Source organism: Hemitrygon akajei, chromosome 14 (assembly GCF_048418815.1).
Source record: "Hemitrygon akajei chromosome 14, sHemAka1.3, whole genome shotgun sequence".
In the NCBI taxonomy this organism is placed as follows: domain Eukaryota; kingdom Metazoa; phylum Chordata; class Chondrichthyes; order Myliobatiformes; family Dasyatidae; genus Hemitrygon; species Hemitrygon akajei.
The window spans coordinates 102,222,512-102,248,861 of record NC_133137.1 but is presented as its reverse complement, the minus strand read 5'-3'; the positions used below and the strand labels follow the sequence as shown (position 1 = coordinate 102,248,861).

At 40.5% G+C, this 26,350-nt stretch overlaps 1 protein-coding gene across 1 annotated transcript in view; it reads right to left on the bottom strand.

Moving 5' to 3' along the window:
- Nucleotides 1-26,350, bottom strand: part of col7a1l (collagen type VII alpha 1-like) — a 420,731-nt gene that overhangs the window by 197,582 nt on the left and 196,799 nt on the right. The window contains exons 51-60 of the mRNA XM_073066798.1: nt 25,547-25,582; nt 25,400-25,435; nt 22,635-22,676; nt 21,474-21,545; nt 17,233-17,271; nt 15,755-15,778; nt 10,865-10,900; nt 8,472-8,543; nt 2,334-2,378; nt 1,671-1,706 (exon numbers count right to left, since the gene is read on the bottom strand). Of these exons, the coding sequence (XP_072922899.1) occupies nt 1,671-1,706; nt 2,334-2,378; nt 8,472-8,543; nt 10,865-10,900; nt 15,755-15,778; nt 17,233-17,271; nt 21,474-21,545; nt 22,635-22,676; nt 25,400-25,435; nt 25,547-25,582 (438 nt within the window). The remainder of the gene's footprint in view (nt 1-1,670; nt 1,707-2,333; nt 2,379-8,471; nt 8,544-10,864; nt 10,901-15,754; nt 15,779-17,232; nt 17,272-21,473; nt 21,546-22,634; nt 22,677-25,399; nt 25,436-25,546; nt 25,583-26,350) is intronic.

Here is a 26,350-nt window from a genome sequence, read left to right as displayed (position 1 = left end):
GATGAAGTTTCAGGATACTTGAAGGCTTATGATAAAGTAAGTCAAAGTTAGCAAGGTTTCTGTAAAGGGAAATCTTGCCTGGCAAATCTGTTAGAGTTCTTTGAGGAAGTAACAAGCAGGGTGGACAAAGGAGAGTCAGTGGATGTCATTTACTTGGATTTTCAGAAGACATTTGATAAGGTGTCAACACCTGAGGCTGCTTAACAAGATAAAATCCGTTGCTGTTACAGGATTTTGGCACGCATAGAGAAATGTCTGAGAAGCGGGAGGCAGTGAGTGGGAATAAAGGAGGCCTTTTCTGGTTGGCTGCCAGTAACTAGTGGTTTTCCTCAGGGGTCAGTATTGGGACCGCTACTTTTCACATTGTTTGTCAATAATTTGGATAATGGAATTGATGGTTTTGTGGCAAAGTTTGCAGATGATCCAAAGATAGGTGGAGGGGTAGGTAGTGCTGAGGAAGCAATGCAATTGCAGCAGGACTTAGACAAATTGGAAGAAGGGGAAAAAGTGTCAGATGGAATACACTGTTGGGAAATGTATGATAATGCATTTTGGTAAAACGAACAATAGTGCAGAATGGGGAGAAATGGGGAGAAAATTCAAACAACAGGTGCAAAGGGACTTGGGAGTCCTCGTGCAAGACTCCCAGAAGGTTAATTTACAGCTTGAATATATGGTAAAGAAGGCAAATGCAATATTGGCATTTATTTCAAGGGGAATAGAATATAAAAGCAAGGAGATAATGCTGAGGCTTTATAAGACACTAGTCAGGCCGCACTTGGAATACTGTCAACAGTTTTGGGTACCATATCTCAGGAAGAATGTGCTGTCTTTGGGGAGAGTCCAGAGGAGGTTCACAAGGATGATTCTGGGAATAAAGGGGTTAACATATAAGGAGTGTTTGGCAGCTTTGGGCCTGTACTCACTGGAATTTAGAAGAATGTGGGAGGATCTCATTAAAATCTACTGAATGGTGGAAGGACTAGATAGGGTGAATGTAGAGTGGATGTTTCCTATGGAGGGGGTATCCAGGACAAGAGGGCACAGTCACAAAATTGAGGGGTGACCTTTTAGAACAGAGGAAGGAAGAATCTTTTAGCCAAGAACAGTGAATCTGTGGAATACTCTCACAGACTGCGGTGGAGGCGAAGTCCGTGAGTGTACTTAAAGCAGAAGTTGATAGTTTCCTGATTGGTCAGGGCATCAATGGATATGGCGAGAAGGCAGATGTATGGAATTGAGAGGGATCTGGGATCAGCCACGATGGAATGGTGGAGTAGACTTGATGGGCTGGATGGCTTACTTCTTCTCCTATGTCTTATGGTCTTAAGGTCCAATGTTCATTTGTGCACAAAGGCAACTTGAAGAGTAATATCTAATCCTTGTAGTTTGCATGGCAATCTGGAAAGATTGGTAACCCAGCAATATGTGAGCAATGACAGCATTTCTCCTTGTCTGCCAACTTGCTCCTTGCCATCAAAACGAGAATGGAGGCCACATTAAAAGATGCCTCCAAGATCCATCTTGTCTTCATTAGTGGGCACAGGACAAAATAATCCATCACGCAACACCCCTCACATGTAAATCTTATATTAGGCTTCAGTCACAAAATTATTTAGGCAATTAAAACTACATTTAAGATTAAACATGCTTAAGTGACTCTGCCTTACATCATGACCTGGCAGTCCAGGGTTACCTTTCAGACCCTGTAGAGAAAAAGAAACATAGTTACACTTGCTCATTTAATTAATTAGATACGAAATTGAATGGATTACATTTGGTTTGCAGATGCAGTATATTCTGTGCACTCAAGCAAACGAAAGAGAAAAGTACGGCAGAGATGGATGCTATTATGTAGTCCTTGATGTTTACGCTAGCTTGTTGATAGAGATTTCTAATTAATCCTTCTCTTCTGCTCATTTCTCATGAATCTCCCTGTAATTTATTTTCCCTTTAGGCAATTATTCAGTTGGGTATAAAATCTTCCTTTTTGTAATATTGTGAGACACTGTGGTGATGTTCATGAAAGCATGCCTGGGGAGAGCAGTGAACTACTCACATGATATCGCCGAAACGAACACGTGCAATTTAGTAGCTTGTTGTAAGAGGGGTGCTGACTAGTGTCACCTTTTAGCAAAGAGCTGGTCCAATATCACACAAATGTCAAGCACCATGTTGACCCCAGCCACGTCATCGACTGGTGCTTACCCAGTGTTTTACAAAGTGTTCACTACTGTGCTAAGCTCCACATTTTGGATAAACATAAATAAAAGAGCTATGATCTAAAATAGCTCAGTTTTTTGGAAAGGTCAGTTTGATCAGTGAAAACGTACCTCCTTTCCAGGTGGCCCACGCTTTCCATCAGCTCCTGGTTTGCCCTGAAATAGAATAATATCAAGCTACTGTTTAAATACACTCAACATAATGTGAAGAACAGTTCATTCCAACATTAGTATCATGAAGATCAGAAACACTGAATGACTCTAATTGGTAAATCCAAATAATGATTCCCAGGTGTTGTAAGGACTGAGAAAAGCCATATTTGCCTCCTTCCTGATTTCCATCTAATAATTCTTGCTCGGAGGACATTGACATTAGAAAAGTACAGGATGGATATGGCGACATGTGCCTAAAAACTCCAGCTGATAACACACAACTAATATTGAAAGCTGAAACCAACATGCTCCCTTTGCTATATAGTAAGTTTAGCATTAGCAAGTGGCATGTTTTTCAAAGCACTGATAACTTCTTGACATTCATCAACTGTAGTCACACAGGAAGATTAAATATTTAGGAAAAATGAAGTCCATAGAATAGAACATGGGACATAGAAGAGCACAGCACAGGAGCAGGCCATTCAGCCCACAATGATGTACTGACCAGCTAAAAAGCAAATCAAAGACATCCAAACACTAATCTCCTACCTAAACAAGGTTGATATCCCTCCATCTTCCTTTCATCCATGCGCTTATCCCAATGTTTCTTAAAAGCCTCTAATGTAAAAACTTACCCCTCACCTCCCCCTTGAACCTACCCCCTCTCACCTTCAATGCATACCCTCTGGCATTAGACGTTTCAACCCTGGGAAACAGATACTCCTCAGCTAATCTATCTATGCCTCTCATAAACTTACAAATCTCTAACAGATCTCCTCATAGTCTGCACCACTCCAGAGAAAACACCCACGTTTATCCAACCTCTCAAGATGGTACATGGCCTCTAAACTATTCAGCATCCTGGTAAACCTCCTCTGCTCCCCCTCCAAAGCATTAGCATCTTTCTTGGGGCGCATTGTGACTTTGGGTTGTGATGTCTGTAAGGTGACAGTTGTTGGACATCTTGTACTGCATTGCTTCTATATTTGTTTAATTGTATATACTGACCATCCCAGGGAAACCTTGCTGTCCTTTCCTACTGAACAGGTTACCGATTGTTATGACATTATTCTTTGTGGGAATCTGCTGTTCACTGATTAGCTTCCACATTTCCAACATTAACAGAAAAATTAACATTAACTGTAAAGGGATATGAATATCTTCCTTACAATACACCAAAGCATATCCATCCTGAGTCTATAGTTGAAAAAGTCTAGGAAAGATGTGATATTGATGAAGTGATCAAATTTCATGATGTTCGTTGAATCAGAATCAGGTTTATTATCACCAGCATGTGACATGAAATTTGTTATCTTAGCATCAGCAGTTCAATGCAATACGTAATCTAGAAGAGAAAATAATAATAAAAAATACATAAACAATTAAGTCAATTATAGTATATGTATATTAAAAAAAAAGTAGTGTCCAAGGATTCGATGTCCATTTTTGGATAGCAGAGAGGAAAAAGCTGTTCCTGAATTGCTGAGTGTGTGCCTTCAGGCTTCTGTACCTCCTACCTGATGGTAACAGTGAGAAAAAGGCATGCCCTGGGTGCTGGAGGTCCTGAATAATGGACGCTGCCTTTCTGACACATCACTTCCTGAAGATGTCCTGGGTACTTTGTAGGCTAGTGCCCAAGATGGAGCTGACTAGATTTACAACCTTCTGCAGCTACTTTCAATCCTGTGCAGTAGCCATCCCATACCAGACAGTGATGAGACTGTCAGAATGCTCTCCACAGTACAACTATAGAAGTTTTTGTTTCTATTTGTTGACATGCCAAATCTCTTCAAACTCCAAATGAAATATAGCTGCTGTCTTGCCTTCTTTATAACTGCATTGATATGTTGGGACCAGGTTAGATCCTCAGAGATCTTGACACCCAGGAACTTGAAACTGCTCCACTTCCGATCCCTCTATGAGGTTTGGTATGCATTCCTTTGTCTTACCCTTCCTGAAGTCCACAATCAGCTCTTTCTTCTGACTGACATTGAGTGCCAGGTTGTTGCTGCGGCACCACTCCACTAGTTGGCATATCTCACTCCTGTATGGCCTCTCGTCACCACCTGAGATTCTACCAACAATGGTTGTATCGTCAGCAAATTTATAGATGGTATTTCATAGATATATAGAGAGTTGAGCAGCGGGCTAAGCACACACCCCTGAGATGTGCCAGTGTTGATCGTCAGTGAGGAAGATATGTCATCACCAATCCGCACAGATCGTAGTCTTCCGGTTAGGAAGTCGAGGATCCAATTGCAGAGGGAGGTACAGGGGCGCAGGTTCTACAACTTCTCAATCAGGATTGTGGGAATGATGGTATTAAATGCTGAGCTTTAGTCAATGAACAGCATCCTGACATGGTGTTTGTGTTGTTCAGGTGGTCTAAAGCCGTGTGGAGAGCCATTGAGATTGCATCTACCGTTGACCTACCATGGTGATAGGCAAATTGCAATGGGCCCAGGTCCTTGCTGAGGCAGGAGTTCAGTCTAGTCATGACCAAACTCTCAAAGCATTTCATACCTGTCAATGTGAGTGCTACCAGGCGATAGTCATTAAGGCAGCCCACATATTCTTCTTAGGCATTAGTATAATTGTTGCCTTTGTGGGTTAAGTATTGGCTAGGATACCCAACCAAACTTTCCTTCTATGTGTAAAAAGATGCCGGTATATATTTTATCTATCAAGGCAAAATGGGCTTCATGACAATACTTATCCAATTTAGAATTGCATTGAATGAATGTTATCCTTTAAAGTCAAGATCAGCATGAATTCCAATGGGCAAAATCCTCGTCTGAAGCATTCAGTGCTTTCAGGTAGAATATGGTTCAAACATCCTTCAAGAAAGGAAGTTGCTGGAGAGAATTATTAGGGATAGGAGTTATGAGCATTTGGAAAACCATGGCCTAATTGGGAGAGGCAGCATGGCTTTGTGCAGGTAGGTCGCGCCTTACTAACTTGAGATTTTTGATGAGGTGACAAGGATGATTGATGAGGTAGAGCTGTGGATGTTTACATGGATCTTAGTAAGGCGTTTGGCAAGATACCTCGTGGGAGACTCATCCGGAAGAATAAGATGTATGGAATCAATGACTAATTGCCTATTTGGATTCAGAACTGGCTTGCCTGTAGCAGACAGCGGATAGCGGATGAAGGGATTATTCCAGCTGGAGTTCTGAGATTAGTGGTGTTCCACAGGGATCTGTGCTGGGACCTCTGCTGTTGGTGATACATAAAAATGATCTGGATAAAAATGTTGATGGGTGGGTTAGTAAGTTTGCAGATGATGTGAATATTAGTGGTGTTGTGGATTGCGTAGAAGACTGGAAAAGAATACAGTGAGATAGAGATCAGTTACAAACATGGGTGGAGAAATGGCAAATAGAGTTTAACCCAGACAAATGTGAAGTGTTGCACCTTGGTAGGTCAAGTGTAAAGAGATTTACACTGTTAAGGGCAAGACTTTTAACAGTGTTGATGAGCAGAGGGATCTTGGGGCCCAAGTTCATTGCTCCTTTAAAGTGGTTACATCGGTTGACAGTGAAGTTAAGAAGGCACATGGCATGCTTACCTGTATTAGTTGAGGCATTGAGTTCAAAAGTCAGTAAGTTATGTTACAGCTTTATAAAACTCTAGTTAGACCACATCTGGAGTATTGTACTCAGTTTGGTCATCTCATTATTGGAAGGATGTCAAAGATTTGGAGAGGGGGTGTAGAAGTGGTTTACCGGGATGTTGTGTGGATTAGAGGGCCTGTGCTATAACGAGAGGTTGGACAAACTTGGTTTGTTTTCTCTGGAGCGGCAGAGGCTGATGGGAAAATCTGACAGAGGTTTATAAGATTATTAAAGGCACTGATAGTGTAGACAGACAGTATGTTGTTGTTTTCTCCCCAGGCTAAGGTGTCTGATATGAGAGGGCATGTATTTAAGGTTAATTTCAAGGGAAATGTGAAAGGCAGGTTTTTTTTTTTTTTTACACAGTGGTGGTTGCTTGGAATGCAATGCCTGGAGTGGTGGTAGAAGCAAATACCATAAGACATAGGAACAGAATTATGCCATTTGGCCCATCGAGTCTGCTCCACCATTCAATCATGGCTGATCCATTTTTCCCCTCTGTAGCCCCACTTCCCGGCCTTCTCCGTTACCTTTGATGGCATGTCCAACCAAGAACCTATTAAGCTCTGCTTCCACAGCTGACTGTGGTAATAAAATTACACAAATTCACCAACCCCTGGCTAAAGAAATTTCTCCACATCTCTGTTTTAAGTGGACGCCCCTCTATCCAACACTGTGCCATCTTGTTCTGGACCACCATCCTTTCCACATCTATTCTGTCTAGGCCTTTCAACATTCAAAATGTTTCAATGAAATTGCCCCATCCTTCTAAATTGCAGTGAGTACGGACCCAGAGCTTTCAAATGTTCATTCCCAGAATCACCCTTGTGAACTTCCCTCTGAATCCTCTCCAATGCCAGCACATCCTTTCTTAGATGAGGAGCCCAAAACTGTTCACAATACTCAAGGTCAGGCTTCATCAGTGCCTTATAACGCCTCAGCATCATATCCCTGCTCCTGTATTCTGGACCTCTTAAAATGAATGCTAACATTGCATTTGCCTTCCTTACCACTGACTCAACCTGCAAGTTAACATTTAGGGTGTTCTTCACGAGGACTCTCAAGACCCTTTGCCTCTTAGATTCTTGGATTTTTCTCCCCATTTAGAAAATAGTCTATAGATTTATTTCTACTACCAAAGTGCATGACCATGCATTTTCCAACATTGTATTTCATTTTCCACTTTCTTGCTCATTTTCCTAATCTGTCTAAATCTTTCTGCAGCCTACCTGATTCCTCAACACTACCTGCCCCTCTGCCAATCTTCATATCATCTGCAAACTTGGTAACAAAGCCATCTATTCCATCATCGAAATCATTGATATACAGCATAAAAAGAAGCAGTCCCAAAACTGACCCCACCAGAACACCACTAGTCATTGGCAGCCAACCAGAAAAGGATCATTTTATCCCCAGTCACTGCTTCCTACCAATCAACTAATGCTCTAACCATGCCAGTAACTTTCCTGTAATACCATTGGCTCTTAACTTGGTAAGCAACCTCATGTGTGGCACCATGTCAAAGGCCTTCTGAAAATCCAAATATGCAACATCCACTGCATCCCCTTTATCTACCCTACTTGTAATCTCCTTAAAGAATTCCAACAGGTTCATCAGGCAAGATTTTCCCTTAAGAAAACCATGTTTATGCGTTACTATTTGAAAACACAATTAAAAAAGTTTAAAAAAAAAAGAAAACCATGTTGATTTTGTCCTATCTTGTCCTGTGTCACAAAGTACTCCATAACCTCATCCCTAACAATTGACTCCAACATCTTCCCAACCACAACCACTAAGTTCAGGCTATCGTTTCCTTTCTGCTGCCTTCCTCCTTTTTTAAAGAGTGGAGTGACATTTGCAATTTTCCAGTCCTCTGGCACCATGTCAGAGTCCAATGATCATTACTAATGACCTACAATCTCTACCACTACCTCTTTCAGAACCCTAGGGTGCAGTTCATCTGGTCCGGGTGACTTAGGTACTTCAGGTTTTTCAGGTTTTTTAACACCTTCATTTTGCAATGCATTAGAGACTTCCAGGAAATGTTTAGATAGGTACACGAATGTGAGGAAAAGGAAAGGATGTGGACATTGCATAGGCAGATCACAAACAAGAGAAAATCCAAGCAATGCACACAAAATACTGGAGTAACTCAGCAGATCAGACTGCACCTCGGGAAAAGAGAACTGCCGATATTTTGGCCGAGACCCTTCAGCAGGACTGGAGAAAAATAGATGAGGTATCCAGTCCTGCTGAAATGTCTCAGCCAAAACATCGATGCAGCCTGGCCTGCTGAGTTCCTCCAGCATTTTGTGTGTGTTGTGTAGCAGTTAGATTGCCTATTTGATTACCAATTTAATTGGATTGGCACAAACATCGTGGGCCGAAGGGCCTTTTCCCGTCTATGTTCTATGTTTGTGGAGCTTAGCAAATTATATGAGAAGAAACAGATATGGGGAACGAACAGTAATGTACTCACAGGAATGCCTGGAACGCCAGGGAGTCCTGGATGTCCAACAACCCCTGGGTTGCCCTTCTGTCCCACTAAGACCTGCATCAGGAAATATCATTAAAGCAGGCAAGGACTCCCAAAAGCTAATATCTTTAAACGTTCATATAAAACAATCATACCTATGCTGTAACAAATACTATATTATCTTTCATAAGGAAATAAAAAATAATGAAAGATGAAAATGTTCTATTAATTATAAATTACAATGATTGCACATTTAGATGGAAACACAACAAAGATTTTTACTCCTCATGTATATGAAGGATGTAAGAAATGAAGTCAATTCAATTCAGTTCAGTGAAGTAATGATAAGCACCCAGAAGTGTAGAATGGAAAGGCATAGATGGCATGTGCTGGCGACAGGAGAGGCATGGGGAGAAGCTGGAACAGGGTTGGAGGAATTGTTAGGATGTAGGCAGAAGTAGGGAAATTAAAACTAAGTTCCAGAAACAATATTTCAGTCAGTCATCAATCTGTGAAACAGACAACTAATGACCAGCTAATACTCAATGTCAGTCAGTTGGTTTTGAGTCATTAAAATATAAATAATCTATATTTTCTAAAAATAGAACTTTAAACAGAAATTTAGTGTAATTGAGAGGAAGGACATGAATGGAACATATTTTTGACTAATAGTTCCTAAAGCTATGTATCATTGGAAGTTTCTTTGCCTTGTTTCCAGATTGGTTATGGTCTGATTGATGGAGATTGCATGCTATGATTAATTCGTATCTTCATGCACCTGTCTAGATAATATTACGCACATTTGATGAACCTTGGTTTTCTCTCATCTAAACATTTCTTCAGATCAGAAATAATTGGCAATAGAAAATTGCACTGTTTATTAGATGACTGTGCTACACCTACAGCTCATTTTATATGTACGACAGGGATAGTAAACAACTGTAATTCCATAATCCTATAGAGAGTATCTGCAAAAGAGCATCAGCAATACTCCTCCAAGTTCCATGCTCCAGGAAAGTAAGATTAATAAAGCACCTCTTAAAATAATCTTTATCACTAGATAGATTGTTGTGTGACTAAAGGCAACATTTTCTCTGGACCTGATGGTTTGCATACTAAAATCTTAATAGAATTGACTGCAAAGATAGTGAATATGTTGATTGTAATCTTCCAAAGTTCCTGAATTCTAGAGTGATTCCAGAATATAAATATTATTTATATATGTTATTGAAAATACAAATAATTTTAACAGTGTGGACTGTGAAATAATATTATTCTGAGGGATCTTAGTATATGAAGCACAAGTTAGTGTGCAGCTACAACAAGAAATGAAGCTTAAGGGAATGTTAGCCTTTATTGCAAAGGGTATAGATTATAAACCTAGGAATGTTTTTATGCAGCTTTACAGGGCACTGGTAGGAGCACATCAGAAATACTGCATACAGCTTTGGTCTCCATGTTTAGGGAAGAATGTGTGAGAGAAGATTCACTTGGTTGTTTCCTGGGCTGAAAAGATTGATATATGAAGAACAGTTGAAATGTTGGAATGGAAGAATGAGAGGTGATCTTATTGAAATATACATGATTCTGAAGAGAGTTTAAAGTATGGACGCTGAGGTGTTTCATTTTATTGGGAGAATCTAGACTAGGAGGCACAGTTTCACAGTAATACTTTGCCCATTTCATGTAACGATGAAGAGGATTTTATTCTCTCAGAGGGGTATGAATGTTCGGCAATCTCCACCCCAGAGACAGTGGAGGCAACATTGTTGAGTGTATTCAAGGCAGATATTGACAGTTATTTAAACCACAGAAGAATCAAGGGAATGGGGAGCAAGTGTGAAAGTGGTATTGGGACAACCTGAGACAAAAGCTTTAACAGTTCACATTTTAGAAACAGATTCATATTAATAAAACTATCCGTGGTTCTTGGATTCCACAGTTTACCAGCATTATTAAAGAGTGACTAATCTAGAATTTCAAACAAGGTCCCATGACTGAAAATAACTCCATGTAATTGTGAGCAAGAAAACCCCAAAAAGTGCTGAATACATTTTCAGAATATTGATACCATGCATTGATCTTCTTCAAATTGCCAAAGCGCTGAAAATTCCCAAACGTACTCAAATATGCAAAGTGAGTGATCTCCTATATTCAGTGAGTGAGCTGAAGGAATCCTCATATTTCATTGATGTGAGCGTTCCCCCAGAAGTAAGGTCAGAACATCCTGAAGCATTCTTTTTGTAGTCCGTAATCTCTACCAAGCTGATTTGAAACAGTCACGGTGTGTTAGTTTCATACCAAAAAGATACTCTGTTCATGTTCACATCTGTCAAGCCAACACAAAGGAGTCTTCCCCTCCATTGTATCACTCCAGTTGTGTTATAGAAACTTACATTCTGCCCAGCTTCGCCTTTCTGTCCAGGCTCACCCTATTTGCACAAAAAAAACAGTAAGACTTTAAGAAAAAATGAACACAGGCTTTTACAAAGTCAGGAACATCAACATCCAAATAACCAATGATTATGCACTTTGTACCAATCATTTATTTTGATTTCACTCAGTGCTTTCTAACCCTCAAGACTGTCTGTCTTAGATTTCTAGTCCCATACCCTCTCTAGGGTTCTTGTTTGGTGATCACTGGCAACATTCTCATCCAAATCGGAGGAACACGGGTTTGAGCCTCATTTTGGGTACTTGAATATGCACAGTACACATTCTAACTTGGCACTTGGAGATCTAGGCCTCATATGGAGCCAGTGATCATTAATGGAGAATGTGTGGAGCAGGTTAAGACCTACAAGTATCTGGGAGTACAGTTGGACGAGAAGCTAGACTGGACTGCCAACACAGATGCCTTGTGCAGGAAGGCACAGAGTCGACTGTACTTCCTTAGAAGGTTGGCGTCATTCAATGTCTGCAGTGAGATGCTGAAGATGTTCTATAGGTCAGTTGTTGAGAGCGCCCTCTTCTTTGTGGTGGCGTGTTGGGGAGGAAGCATTAAGAAGAAGGACGCCTCACGTCTTAATAAGCTGGTAAGGAAGGCGGGCTCTGTCGTGGGCAAAGTACTGGAGAGTTTAACATCGGTAGCTGAGCGAAGGGCGCTGAGTAGGCTACGGTCAATTATGGAAAACCCTGAACATCCTCTACATAGCACCATCCAGAGACAGAGAAGCAGTTTCAGCGACAGGTTACTGTCGATGCAATGCTCCTCAGACAGGATGAAGAGGTCAATACTCCCCAATGCCATTAGGCTTTACAATTCAACTGCCAGGACTTAAGAACTTTTTTTAAAGCTATTATTAATGCTTTTTGAGTTAGTGATTTAGATGCATATCATATTATTACTGAGTTAAGTATTGTATGTAATGAGTTTTTGCTACAACAAGTGTATGGGACATTGGAAAAAATGTTGAATTTCCCCATGGGGATGAATAAAGTATCTATCTATCTATCTATCTTAACTGTATTACTGAGAGAATGCATTATCAGGGTTTGTGGATCAAATGTTCAATAAAAGCTCTTCTTCCAATCTCAAGTGGATGTAAGTATAGTATTGATGTTATTTATTTATTTAGCGATCCTGTGGGGAACAGGCCCTCCCGGCTCAATGAGCTACATTGCCCAGTGACCCATCTATTTAATCCTAGCCTAATCACAGGACAATTTACAATGACCAATTAACCGACTGACCAGTACATCTTTGGATTGCAGAAGGAAACTGGAACACACGGAAGAAACTCACGTGGTTACGGGGAGAACGTACAAGCTCCTTACAGACAGTGTCAGAATTGAACTCCGAGCTCCGACACCCCAAGCTATAATAGCATTGCACTAACCGCTATGTTACCATGGACCCCCATATTCTGTTGTATTTCTTTGTTCTACTCAGAATATCTGCAAGAAAATTATCCTCAGGGTAGTATAATGTTAACAATACATACTTTTTACTTTGAACTTCTTTAAGTTAGCTTCTTTACAATAATAGCAATTTGCAACAATAAAACAGGTTAATTTGTAAATGGTGTTAATGGGAATTTAGTGTGCATTAATTAGCTCTGTACTTCCTATATCTCACAACTCTACTGACAGTAAAGCATTTGAATGTCTCAAGACTGGAAAGGGTATCACATAAATTTAATTTCTCTCAAAGCACAGTTGACTCATCATTGAGCTTCTGACAGTTACAGCACATTTAAACATAAAAACTCTCCCCTACAAGACCAACTGTATACTCTCATTAGTTGCATCCAATATCTTAACGTTCCTCATTTCAGTGATATCTGGATACCTTTAGGACAGATGTTAGTGGACTGAAAGGCTCTCTCTTTCTTTATAGTTTTTTTTTGTTTTTCTTAAATGTAATCATTCTCCATAGCATGTACTACCGAGGTATATTACGAGAAATGACATCCTCCGGGTTTGCAGAGCCAATAGCAACTCTGCCTACTAGGCACTACATAAAGAAACCATAGCATACTGACAGTGGCACACACAAAATGCTGGTGGAACGCAGCAGGCCAGGCAGCATCTATAGGGACCAAGGGTCTCAGCCCGATACGTCAACAGTGCTTCTCCCTATAGATGCTGCCTGGCCTGCTGTGTTCCACCAGCATTTTGTGTGTGTTGCTTGAATTTCCAGCATCTGCAGATTTCCTCGTGTTTGCCATACGGACAGTGGTTTTATTTATTAATACACTGCACGGAGTAACCCTTTCGGTCCTTCGAGCCTTGCACCCCAGCAGTCCCCCAATTTAATCCTAGCTTAATCATGGCACAATTTACCATGACCAATTAACTTACCAACTGGTCTCTGTTTGGAGTTGGGAGGAAACCCACATGGTCACGGGGAGAACGTACAAACTCCTTTTAGGAAGAAGCAGGAATTGAACCCGTGTCACCTGTACTGTAAAGCTTTGTGCTAACCACTACACTACCGTGTGATGGGAATTGAACCCGTGTCACCTGTACTGTAAAGCTTTGTGCTAACCACTACACTACTGTGTCACCCTTGACTGACCACAGACAGTGTGTTTTATTTCAGTGTGCATGGTTGCTGAAGAGAGCTATTTGTGGTTTTGTACGAATGAAGAGAATTCACAAGTATTCATATTTTCAACAGTAGTGGAACCTAACCTGTGCTAGACCCTTGCCCTTTATACTGCAGTGCTAGGAAGAGGAAAACTGCCTGCAGTCCCAAGCTTGGTCACTATCCAGAAATCCTTGCTTAAATTGCTCAAATGTGCAGATCCAGAGATTTGGGCAGGGAGTCTCCGAGAAGCCCTCCTTTCCCATCCATTGCTAACAATAGGCTGATGGACAAGGTCTCTGCTTGAATACTCGTCAATAGGGAGTGATCAGAAACAATCGTTTATGCAGAGACTGGGATTGTTTTTTCCTGCGGAAAGGCATGTAATATATTTCTTTAATATTCTGCCATGTTCTGATATAGATGGGGATAAACTGCTGGAGCATTGAGACATACAGCACAGAAACAGGCTCCACAGCTCAAATAGTTCACGCTGACTGTGTCACACGGTGAACTAGTCCCATCTGCCCACATTTGGCCCACAGCCCTCTAAACCTCTCCTACCCGTGTGATTACCTAGATGGCTTTTAAATAAGACCATAAGATATAGAAGCAGAAGTAGGCCATTCAGCCCATCAGATCTGCTCCACCATTCAATCATGGGCTCATCCAATTCTTCCAGTCATCCCCACTCCCCTGCCTTCTCCCCATACCCTTTGATGCCCTGGCTAATCAAGAACCTATCCATCTCTGCCTTAAATGCACCCAGTGACTTGGCCTCCACAGCCACTTGTGGCAACAAATTCCACAGATTTACCACCCTCTGACTAAAGTAATTTCTCAATAAATGTTGCCTGCTTTAACCATCAAGGGCTGAAGGGCCTGTACTATGTTTCACTGTTCTATGTTCGTAAAGAAAGCCATTCCTCCTCCTCTCTTACCTGCACCCGTCATGCCTATAGCATCTCTGTCCTGAGCTGCCAGTTCTACCCGACCCTCAGCCACGTTTCTGTTAGGACTGTGATATTCCAGTTCCCAGAGCCAATCCATGCCCTGCTTTCATCTGCCTTACGTTTGCATTAAAATAAATACTTCCCTCTCCCTTCCCTGTGCTCTGGTGTATTCTGATGACTAAGTTGACTCTGATTAGCTACAGTATTATCTCTTGAAGAACCTGTCTTTTTAGAGAGCAAGTCATTTTGAGCTTAAGTGATAACCATATAACAATTACAACGCGGAAACAAGCCATCTTGGCCCTTCTAGTCCATGCCGAACGCTTACTCTCACTTAATCCCACTGACCCACACTCAGCCCATAACCCTCCATTCCTTTCCTTTCCATAAAATTTACTATCATGTGGATGTCTGTGTAGTTCTTCGGCTGTCCATCAGTTTTGAAGTTGACTGAGGCCTGGGCAGGGTTGTATGGAAGACCGGCAGTTGCCCATGCTGCAAGGCTCCCCTCTCCACATCACTGATGTTGTCCAAGGGAAGGGCACCAGGCCGATACAGCTTGGCACCAGTGTCGTCACAGAGCAGTGTGTGGTTAAGTGCCTTGCTCAAGGACACAACACGCTGCCTCAGCTGAGGCTCAAACTAGTGACCTTCAGATCACTAGACCAACGCCTTAACCACTTGGCCACGTGCCACAGATAGGAGGAAGCAGATTTATTACAGCTTGTGAAATAGAATTGGGTATAAATCTTCCAGTTAAAATTCATTACGAAATTCTTAAGGAAATAAAATTCATACAAATACAGAAGTGGATTAACATGTACAGCACACTGGAAGAACTCATGTCAGGCAGTATCTGTGAAGGAAAATGAACAGTTGACATTCCAGGCCAGGACTGATGACACTTCCTCAGGGTAGATGATTTCAGGGTAAATGACACTTCCTCATTTAGTAGATGATCAGCCATGATCTCAGAATGGCGGTGCAGGCTCGAAGGGCCGAATGGTCTACTTTTGCACCTATTGTCTATTGTCTCAGTCCAAAATGTTGGCTGGTCATTTTCTTCCACAAATGCTGCCTGACCAGCTAAGTTCCTCCAGAATTTTGTGTGGGTTGATCCAGATTTCCAGTAATTGCAGAATATCTTCGGCCCTAGATATGCAGTAGTTCTTTCACAGTGACCTACTGATTTGATTCTATTTAGTCCAACAAAGCATCAGATGATGACATTTAATTTAAAATATTATGAATTTCAATAGTACCGACAGTGATCTCTGGGTAAGAATACACATTTTAAAACTCACCTTTTGTCCTTTCAGAATTCTTTCCTTTTGATCACCATGTAGGAACATAAATAAATTCAGGTCAGAACAAATTGCAATAAATAAAAAGTCAATTATATATATTTTTAAAATTTCTACTTTGTTCTATGCCTTTTAACTCATTTTTCTAAATTTTCCCTAAAGCTGAAGAATACCAAAATGATACAGCTGGCAAAACATAGATTCTTCTGCTTCAGTTGGACTTCATACACAATCATAATATAAAAAATATTTTATTTATCCAGAAATCAGCATCTTTATTTTCTGGAGGAAAAAAAGCAGATCTAATCAGAATTAGGTTTACTATCACTGACATACCCACACGTTATGAAATTTGTTCTTTTGCACCAACAGTACATTGCAATACAAAATAGTTTTTAAAATGATAAATTACAATAAGGAGTATATATATCAATGCTCCTAACTCATGGTTATGACTGTGGCTTTCAACTGTAGTAGTCCCAAATAGAAATATTTGATGATGTCCATCAGAGCTGCACACAGAAAGTCACCACTTAATGACACCATCTTATAGCAAATTTAAAACACAGAGAGAGATCTCCTTTTTGGGTAACAGACATGATACCGAGAAAAATGTGCAGAATCCCAAAGTGGGTGTGCTGATGTGAATGAGTCTGCACTGGTAATATAGTCTGATGTGCTTCGGTGTGCCTGTGTCTTTGTATTGGTCTGCTACCTTTCCGAGTGTGATCACCTGTAAATGAACGGGCGTGTGTTGGCAAATGAGTATTAGAATGTAGATGTGTGTTGGCAATGCACGTAGGAGTCCAGATGGGTGTGTGGGATGGTGCATTGTAGATATCACACACTGCCCGCTGTCGCACTCAGCCACCATACCTACCAACTGGTCCAATTGCAGGTTGTTGTCTTAATTAAGGTGGTACCTACTTATGTCCCTAACAACAAGGCCTCGAAACCTGATAGTTATCATAGCCATAATACTGAGTCCCATAGAAGGGAGTTAAATGTTTGATCTTTTCTAGATTCTGCATAATATGGACTTAGTCATTGCATGAATGAAGACCCCAAAATCTTAAGGCTCTGCACTTTCTCAAAAGGAAAAGAAGTGGGCTGAAATGACAAAAACAAATATAGTTGTCCTTCCTCAATATGGCTCTTAATTCAGTACTAATTTTTTGAAGTGAAAACACTTTTTTTGAGTTAACAGTCACATTAGGATTGATTAGAATAAAAGATAAGGAAATCAGGAAAGGGGTCCCATTTAAGATTATAGTCAATAGCCCAGGGTGTGCACCAAATGAGATGGGTCACAGATTCATTCCAAATGAACAACTGTGAAGGTTAGAAACAGACCAAACTGTGAATGGGAATTGAATTCTCAGAAACTTTGTTTAATTTTAAAGGTCCAAGCTGAAACAAATAGAAAATAAAAAAATAGAAAATAAATAGAAATAAAGCTAAAGATGGATTTAACTTACCATTCCATCGCTGGGTGACCCTGGAGGACCCATGGGACCCTAGAACATAAAAGGTGGCGTTCTATCTTAAAAACAAATTATGTGGCAGTGCATTAGAAGACCCTATACTCGGGTAAAAGATCCAATTAAGGAAAAGCCTAATATCATATGAATGGAGAAAGGAATAAATTAATTTGGTAAATCAAGTGGACAAGGAGAAGGAAGAAAGGGAGGCTTGTCTGAAGCATAAATACACCAGATAAGCTAAATTGTATGTCTCCACATTAGTGGCTCAATGTCAGTCTATATTACTCTTTCTAAACTCCAAATTCTTTTCATGTCAAAATATTTGTTGTGTAGGGAAAAAACCCCCAACAAAAGCAGATCTGTTTTCATTAATGAGATAAGACTCAACTGCTAAATACAATGTGTCTTTGAAATACATCAGCCCTAGGCCGTGTAATGATGAAAAGTGATCTTATATGATGAGGTATTGCAAGGATACAGTCAAAGCTTGTCTCTGAGCTAGGGAGGGATATTCATATATGGATCCCAGACCCATTATCCAATAGACCCTCACTGCATCTTTTTAGGACAGTAACTCTAGTCGCAGAAGTTTCATTTCTATATCTGTTTGTTTTTAAAAATGAGGTAGGGAGAGTTCAGAGCCAATACCTCCCTGTTAGAATGAAGGGCAAGACTGTTAAGATTAAGGAATCCCTGGTTGATGGGGGATATTAAGGCTCTGGGTCAAGAAAATGAAGGGATATTTCAAGTGTAAGCAACTGGGATCAAGTGAATCCCTTGAGTATAAGGGGCGTGGAAGTGCACTTAAGAAATAGATCAGGAAAGCAATAAAAGAACAAAAGATATCCTTCACAAATAAAATAAGTGAAAACTCTCAGATTTTTTAAGTACATTAAGAGCAAAAAGATAACTTTGGGGCCTGATCAAGTGCACCCAAGGACATTGTGGAAATCAAGGGAAGAAACTGCTGGGGCCTCGGCAGAAAATATAACTATCTTTGTTAGCCATAAGTGAGGTTACCAGAAGACAGGAGGGCTACAAGTGTTGTGTCTTTGAAGGGCTGTGAAAACAAGCTAGGAATTTCGGCCCATTGAGCCTAACATCAGTGGTGGGTATATTCCTGGAGGGGACTCTGGAGATGTGAACTATCTGCATCTGGAAAGGTAAGGACTGATCAGGGCTGGTGAGTATGGCTTTGGGCATGGGAAGTTGTGTCTCACAAATTTGAACGCTAGTTGGTTTTTTTTGAAGAGGTACCAAGCAGATTGATGAGAGCAGAGCAGTTGGAAGGCTTTTAGCAAGGCCTTTGAAAAGGTCGCATACAGTAGGCTGGTCTGGCATTTGGGATGAGCCAGCCAATTGTTATAAAACTGGGTTGGTGGAAAGAGTCAGATGGTGATTGAGCAGGGTAGCTTCTCAGATCGGAAGCCTTGACAAGCAGTTTGTTGCAGGGATCAGTTCATAGATAACAACTAAAATTTATGGTCCGGTAGACAGTGAATGTTGTTTCATGTTACAGCAAGATGTAAGCAACTGGGAAAGTGGAAGAAAAGGAATGGCATTTAACTGAAATAGTGCATATTGAAATGTTAAAGCAGGGCAGAACTTGCACAGTAAATGACAGATCCCTGTGATGTGTTATGGACCAGAGATCTTGGAGTACAAGTACATAGTTTCTTGAAAGTGGCAACACAGGTAAATAGTGATGGAGTTTTTGCACACCTGCCTTCAATGGATGGGACATACGCGGGCTGATTGATAAGTCTGTGGCTTGAGGTAGAAGGAGTCGATTTTAGAAAACTTAGCACATTTATTTTTCCTACATTTACACACAGTGCAACGGTCGTGGAGCATACAGATCCCTTCTTTGTAGAAGTCAGCGTCTTGGACCTCCAGAAGTGGTCCACAGCAGGGGTGATTGACAAGTTCGTGGCCTAAGGTAGAAGGAGATGGATTATTAACTTCAAACTTTCTGCATAATCACTCAGAGTTGAACTGCACGAGCATGTAACGAGAGCTGTATAACTCATCTCCTTCTACCTTAGACCACAAACTTATCAATCACCCCTGCTTTGGACCACCTGGAGGTCCAAGATGCTCTCGTTACGTGCACGTGCAGTTCAACTCTTTGAGTGACAATGCAGAAAGTTTGAAGTTAATAACTCATCTCCTTCTAACTTAGGCCACAAGCTTTTCATCACCCTTGCCATGGACCACTTCTACAAAGAAGGGATCCGTATGCTCCATGATCGCTGGACTAAGTGTGTAAATGTAGGAGGAGACTATGTTGAAAAATAAACGTGCTAGGTTTTCTAAAATTGACTCCTTCTACCTTAGGCCACGAACTAATCCCTTGTAAGTTGTAACATCATGTTACAACTCTGATCTCCATACTGTAGGAATGGTGTGATTCACCTAGAGAGGCTACAGAAGAAAAAAGTCACAAGAATATTACTGGGGCAGGAGGCTTTGGTTATAGGGAGAAACTGGATAGGCTGAGGGTTTCAGAAAATCATAAGGGGTACTATAAAGTGGGTGGTCACAGTCTCTTTCCTAGGATAAGGGGGTCTAAAACTAAAGACCATAGTTTTAAGGTGAGAGGGAAAAGATCTAAAGGGAACATGAAAGACATGTTTTTCACATAAAGGGTGGAGAATATATGGAATGAGCTGCCAGACGAACCGATTAGAGGCGTGTACAATTACAGCATTTGGAAGACAGTCAGACAGGTAAATGGATAGGAAAGGATTAGAGAGATATGGGCCATGGGGACCAGCTCAGGCAGGCGCCTTGGTCAACATGGATGAACTGGGCTATTTTGGTGCTGTATAAATTTATGATTCTATCTTTCAGAAAGCACAGTCCTTTACAAGGTGGCAATGTAAACAAGACTAATGCCAGTTTAAACATTTAGTCCCACCACACTGGCACAACATTGCTGCAGTGCGTGCCATTTACAAAATGCACTGCTTCAACTCACAGTACTTCTTTAGCAACACTTCCCACTTTTATGACCTCGGCCATTTGGGATCACTGTCATTGCACGTTCAGGTCAAAAACCATCCCTGTTTAGAAATGTAATGATCTTTTGTCACTTGGGTTAGCACTCCGTAACCTAACAGCCTTGTGAGAATATGTTCAGACTTGGATTGTTAGAGTTCATTGAAAAATCTACTACCAGCTTTTTAAGGGACAATAACAGGCCTTCCTACAATAGCCACCTTTCAAAAATGAAAATTTCTCAAAACAATTACTATAGTGTTTACACAGAACAGATCAAAAACTAATGCATCCTCTTTAGAATACTGGATGAATTCTAAGAGCAGGGCAGGTAGTGTCGAAGAAACAAGTAGGCTGCAGAAGGAAAATGGGCAAGAAAATGGCAAATGAAATACAATGTTGGAAAATGCATGGTCATGCACTCTGGTAGTAGAAATAAATTTGTAGGCTATTTTCTAAATGGGGAGAAAAGTACAAAAATCTAAGAGGCAAAGGGACTTGGGAGCCCTTGTGCACAACACCCTAAAGGTTGAGTTGGTGAATGACGAAGGCAAATTCATTTCAAGTGATCTATAAAAAAAAAAGAGCAGGGATGTGACGCTGAGGTTTATAAGGCACTGGTATTGTGAACAGTTTTGGGGTCCTCATCTAAAAAAAGATATGCTGGCATTGGAGAGGGTCCAGAGGTGGTTCACAAGGATGATTCCAGGAATGTAAAGGTTATCATAAGAGGAACATTTGATGGCTCTGGGTCTGTACTTACTGGAATTTAGAAAGATGGGGTGGATGGGATCTCACGGAAACCTTTTGAATGTTGAAAGGCCTAGACAGAGTAGATGTGGAAAGGATGTTTCTCATGGTGGGGAAGTCTAGGACAAGAGGGCATAGCCTCAGGATAGAAAGGTGTCCATTTAAAACAGAGATAGAAATTTCTTTAGCCAGAAGGTGGTGAATTTGTGGAATTTGTTACCACAGGCAGCGGTGGAGACCAGGTCATTGGGTATACTTAAGGAAGAGCTTGATAGGTTCTTGATTGGACGTGGCATCAAAAGTTACGGGGAGAAGGCTGAGAAATGGGAGTGAGGACGTGAAAAAGGGATCAGCCATGATTAAATGGTGAAGCAGACTTGATGGACCAAATGGTCTAATTCTGCTCCCGTGTCTTATGGTCTAACCCAGATTGATGTGTGTGCCAAATATCAGTCTTTGCACAAGTAATGAAGCAGTCTACTCACCCTTGGCCCAGGAGGGCCATCAGTTCCAGGGGCACCTTTCTCTCCCACAGCACCTGGCTCCCCACGATCACCCTGCCATGCAATGACATAAAAAATTAGTCAATTTACAATAAAAGCAGAATTAATAAAGAATACCTATAACATTTGCTCCACTTTCTGGGACTAAGACAGAATCTCACCAAATTTCTCCAAACAGAATAAAATTGCTCTGAATTCAGATCTAGTCTCAAATTGGCTTATGAGAAATGGAAAAATGTTACACTGTGGTAGATGAGATACTCTTGAAAATGAGCTGCTGCGTGTTGAAGGGAGGGTGCCAATAGGTTGTCTTATATTTCAGCTAACCAAGTCGTAATTGACCAGCTGTAACTCAGAGTTGTTACTGGATATGGTGGAGTGCAGATGCTAATTATTAATATGGCTGATGATTTAAAATGAATTCTTTTGAATTATCTCCCTATTTATTCCCCTTGCTAGACGTTTCCTTCCATTGGGAAAGCCATCAACTAATGGCTGATTTGATATTGACAGTCATCAAATTCCCTTGAGACGTCTTTATATTCTCATCATTACACACATTCCCGTTTAGTTTCATCTAATAAGGTAAGATTAAAACATTTGGACCCCTCAGATAAATGATTGGTATTGATTGTAAATAGCTGGGACTCAAGCACTTGATGCCTAGAGTACCCACCAATCAAAGCCTACCATCTAGAGAAGAACCTATTTATTCCCATTCTTTCTTTTCTACTTATCACCAAAATCCCAATCTGTGCTAGTATCTTAACCCAGCTCCATGTGTGTCAGCTTTGGTCAGCAACCTCCTATGTGAAGCTTTTTGAAAGACCTATAAAAATGCAAAAATTCATGGCCTCTATTAGAAATCCTCATTTTGATTTCTCTTTTGTAAATCTATGCTGAGTCTGCTCAGTCATATTATCAACGATGTGTTGACAACACATCTTTAACTGTAGATTCCTGATTTTTTCCTCCTATCATGTCAAGTCTTCAGCACTTTCACTCTTTCCCATGCTTTCTTAAGCTTATTTAATCAATGTACAATTCAACATCTACTTCCTATCATGCAGGATGTGAAGATGTGATGTACCCAGAACTGAGTAATGATACTCCCAGCCTTCAAAGACATTTTTTTCCTTTTACCTTATCACCTTTGATGATAACGCTGCCATTCAGGGAGGTGATCTGAAATATTAATATGATAACCAAGAAATTGATCATGAAAGGACATGAAACATTTAAGAACAAAGACAAAAACATATACCAAATAACTGGAATTCTACAAGGGAGCCAGGGTCCTCAGAAGAGGTAAGATGAACAGCTTAGATAATAGAGTTTGCCCTATTTAGCAATATTTTCAAAATAGCTGCTGGAAATGTAGGCATAAAGACTACATTAAGATAATTCAGTGCTTATTATAATTGTTGTACACGTCACTCTTGAAATCGTTCAACATCTCTCTCAACCCTGATCTTCAAGAACCCATAATATCTCTCCACTCCACCATCTCCAGATTTTTAGACCTCTTCCCAATGTCACCCTCAACAACCTCCATTCTATGTTCTTCCCCCAAACACTAATTACAGATTCTAGAAGTCCACTTTTTTTTTCCAGACTACTTTGTCCTCCCTGTGCTAATTTGGCCCAATCATTGACCTGAAAACTGCAGACAAATCTATGTGGGTTCCTACTGCAAAACCCATATAATAAAATCCAATGTTAAGTAAAGCTCCTCAGAGTGCCTTTTCGAGCACAACAAACTACCTGGAAATCGGCACTTCCAGTCTAACTATTCTAACAGAAAATGACATGGAAGTGCATGAAATTTACAACAGAAAAATAGCTCATTATGCTCAGCTTATAATGCTTCACCTCAGTCCCTCCCACTCCCCTCCGTCAAATTTAATCAAAATACCTTTCTTTCATTTTCCTCCTGAGTTAATTTAAATTCAATTCAGAGAGAACTGTGCTATTCCTCATGTAAGTAAGTTCCACATTCTCACAACTCCTCTGCTTGAAGAAGTTACTCCTAAATTCCATAATAGATTATTAGGGATACTTACATTTTCCTTTCCTAACTTAAACTCTTCTATTTGTGTAAACACTTTCTCAATTTTTACTCTATCAATCCATTCGTAATTTAAAAAATCTCCTTTCACTGCTCAGTTTGCTATTTTTGAGAATAGAGAGTCCAGTTAGGTCTTTTTTTTGATAATTCATCTTCTTAGTTTTGGAAACATCCTCATAAATGTATAAAATCTGCTGAACAGACACATTATGGTAGTGGACCATACCCATAATGATCAAGTAAAAGAGCTCAGCTAGCAACTGAGGCGTATGGTTGAGTATGACCTATCTACTCTACACAAGAAAACAGGAACAATCGTAGGCCACCACGCACTCAAGCCTGCCCCATCACTGAACATAATCACTGTTGATCTATGCTGGGCTCTACTCCTCTTCCATACCAGTTCCATAACCCCCCATTTCTCAATCTTCCAATATCTCTCCATCTGCATCTTAAATATTTTAAGTGATCTGGCCTCCAGCATTCACTGGAGAAGTGAGTTCCCCAGATTTTGAGAGAAGAAAGTTCTACACACTTCAGTTTTATAAACATCTTGTAAATATGTACCTTTGTTCAAAATTCAAAGTACTGTTTCTGAACCTAGTGGTGTGAGTCCTGAGGCTCTTGTACCTTCTTCTTGATGGCAGCAGTGAGAAAAGAGCAAGTCCTGGGAGGGTGGGGGTCCCTGTTGATAGATGCTGCTTTCCTGCAACAGTGTTTCATGTAGATGTGTTCAATGGTTGGAAAGGCTTTACCCGGGATGGTCTGGGCCATGTTCACTACTTTTTGTAGGATTTTCTGTTCAAGAGCATTGGTGTTTCCATACTAGCTGTGATGCAGCCAGTCAATATACTCACCACTACACATCTATAGAAGTTTATCAAAGTCTTAGATGTCATGCCGAATCTCTGCAAACTCTTAAGTATAGGCACTGCTGTGCTTTCTTCATTATTGCACTTTCATGCTTCTGATCCTTGAACCTTTGTCTGCTTAAAGGTGTTGAGTCATTAAGTTGATTTAAAAGTACATTGTTTAGGGGTAAACTACATGCTGCAGATTGCAGTGAGAGTAATTCAAAGGAGGTATAACTATATCACAAACAAGAGAAAATCTGCAGATGCTGGAAATCCGAGCAACACATGCAAAATGCTGGAGGAACTCAGCAGGCCAGGCAGCATCTATGGAAAAAAGTACAGTTGATGTTTCAGCCCAAAACCGACTATACTTTTTTCCATAGATGCTGCCTGGCTTGCTGAGTTCCTTCAATATTTTGGGAGGTATCTTTATGAGAATGTTTAGAACTATTGTCTGTGGCCCACAGAGCATTGCCAATGACCACCAATGCCATCTTTGATCAACACTCTCCCACAAGTGAAAAATCTCAATATAGACCCTGTCATCTCCCCTCATGATGGTGTATTTTGGAATAAGACCAACCATTATCCTTCTAACTCGAAGGAATACACAGCTGAACGAACTACTTAGTCTCTCTAATAGGACAACCCATTTGTCTCAGGAATCAGTATGGTGAATCTCCTTTGTTTTGCCTCCAACGTTACTATATGGTACAGGACCAAAACTGTTTATAATACAGCTGCCAGGCTATATCAGTAGTTCTTGAAATTAATCTGAGATTTCTTGCAGTAAAGGAACCAAAACCCACTAAATGATGATTCTTTTAACATTGCCCTGCAGGTGAATGTCACGTTTCTGATTTCACATCATCCAGTTCAAGTATAGAAATTCAATCACAGAGACATTGTGACACCATCACTCAGGCTGTTGTGAGGCCCCAACATGCATATGTAATCTATAAAATGCATTTGATAAAAATACTTACAGTTGACCCTGGTTGCCCAGGGAGACCTGGCTTCCCCTGAAATGATACAGATCACAAATGGTGCACAATTAATAACCTTACTTTAATTATCTTCAATAGCTCAACTTTATATTTGATCCAGAAGGAAATAATATTTCAAAAACATACTTTCTCGCCTTTTGTTCCCTTTGGGCCAATTACTCCCTGAAATAGGAAGGAAGAGTTATTGATCAGAATCCAAAGCACATTTGCTTTTGCACTCACTGGTATTTAAGGTTTAGCTGCTAATGAGATCTTATACTTTGGTATGCTCTTGGATTTCATATCATTATTTCACTTGCTGCCAAAATCACAATTTTGTATCAGCCAAATTAAAGCTCACAAAATTGTAGAATGGGAGTGTGTAATTTGACCACATCTGTTCTCAATGTTCATCAAGCAGTAAGGCAGCAGAATTATTTTCTAATTTCTTAACCACAGAGTCCATAATCATAGGACATTCAGCTCACCTTATCATCTTGTCTAAATCCTTGGCTGCCCCAACCACGTTTACACATTTTCACATTGTGTTACTAAGTGCCAGAGCCAACATGAACACCATAGAAGGATTAGTGGGGAGATGAGGAAAACAATTTTTTCCAATAGTGATTGGAGTTGGAAATTACTGGATGAAAATGTCAAGAGGTACTCATCTCATTAATCAGCACTTTGATGTATACTTTAAGAGCTGTGACCTGCAGGACTACATACCTGTGCCAAATGGCCTCTTTCTACCTTGCAAATTTTCTGTGATTGGTATGATTACCCAAATAAAGCAGCTCAAACATCATATTGAGATGTCATATCAAACAGAGCAAGGAGTTTCCCCATGGTTAAAGTGTCTACTACTAGAGGCATACATTTAATATTCACTTCAAAGGAAATGTGAGGGGCATTTTTACACAGATGGTGGGTGCCTGGAATGTGCTGCCT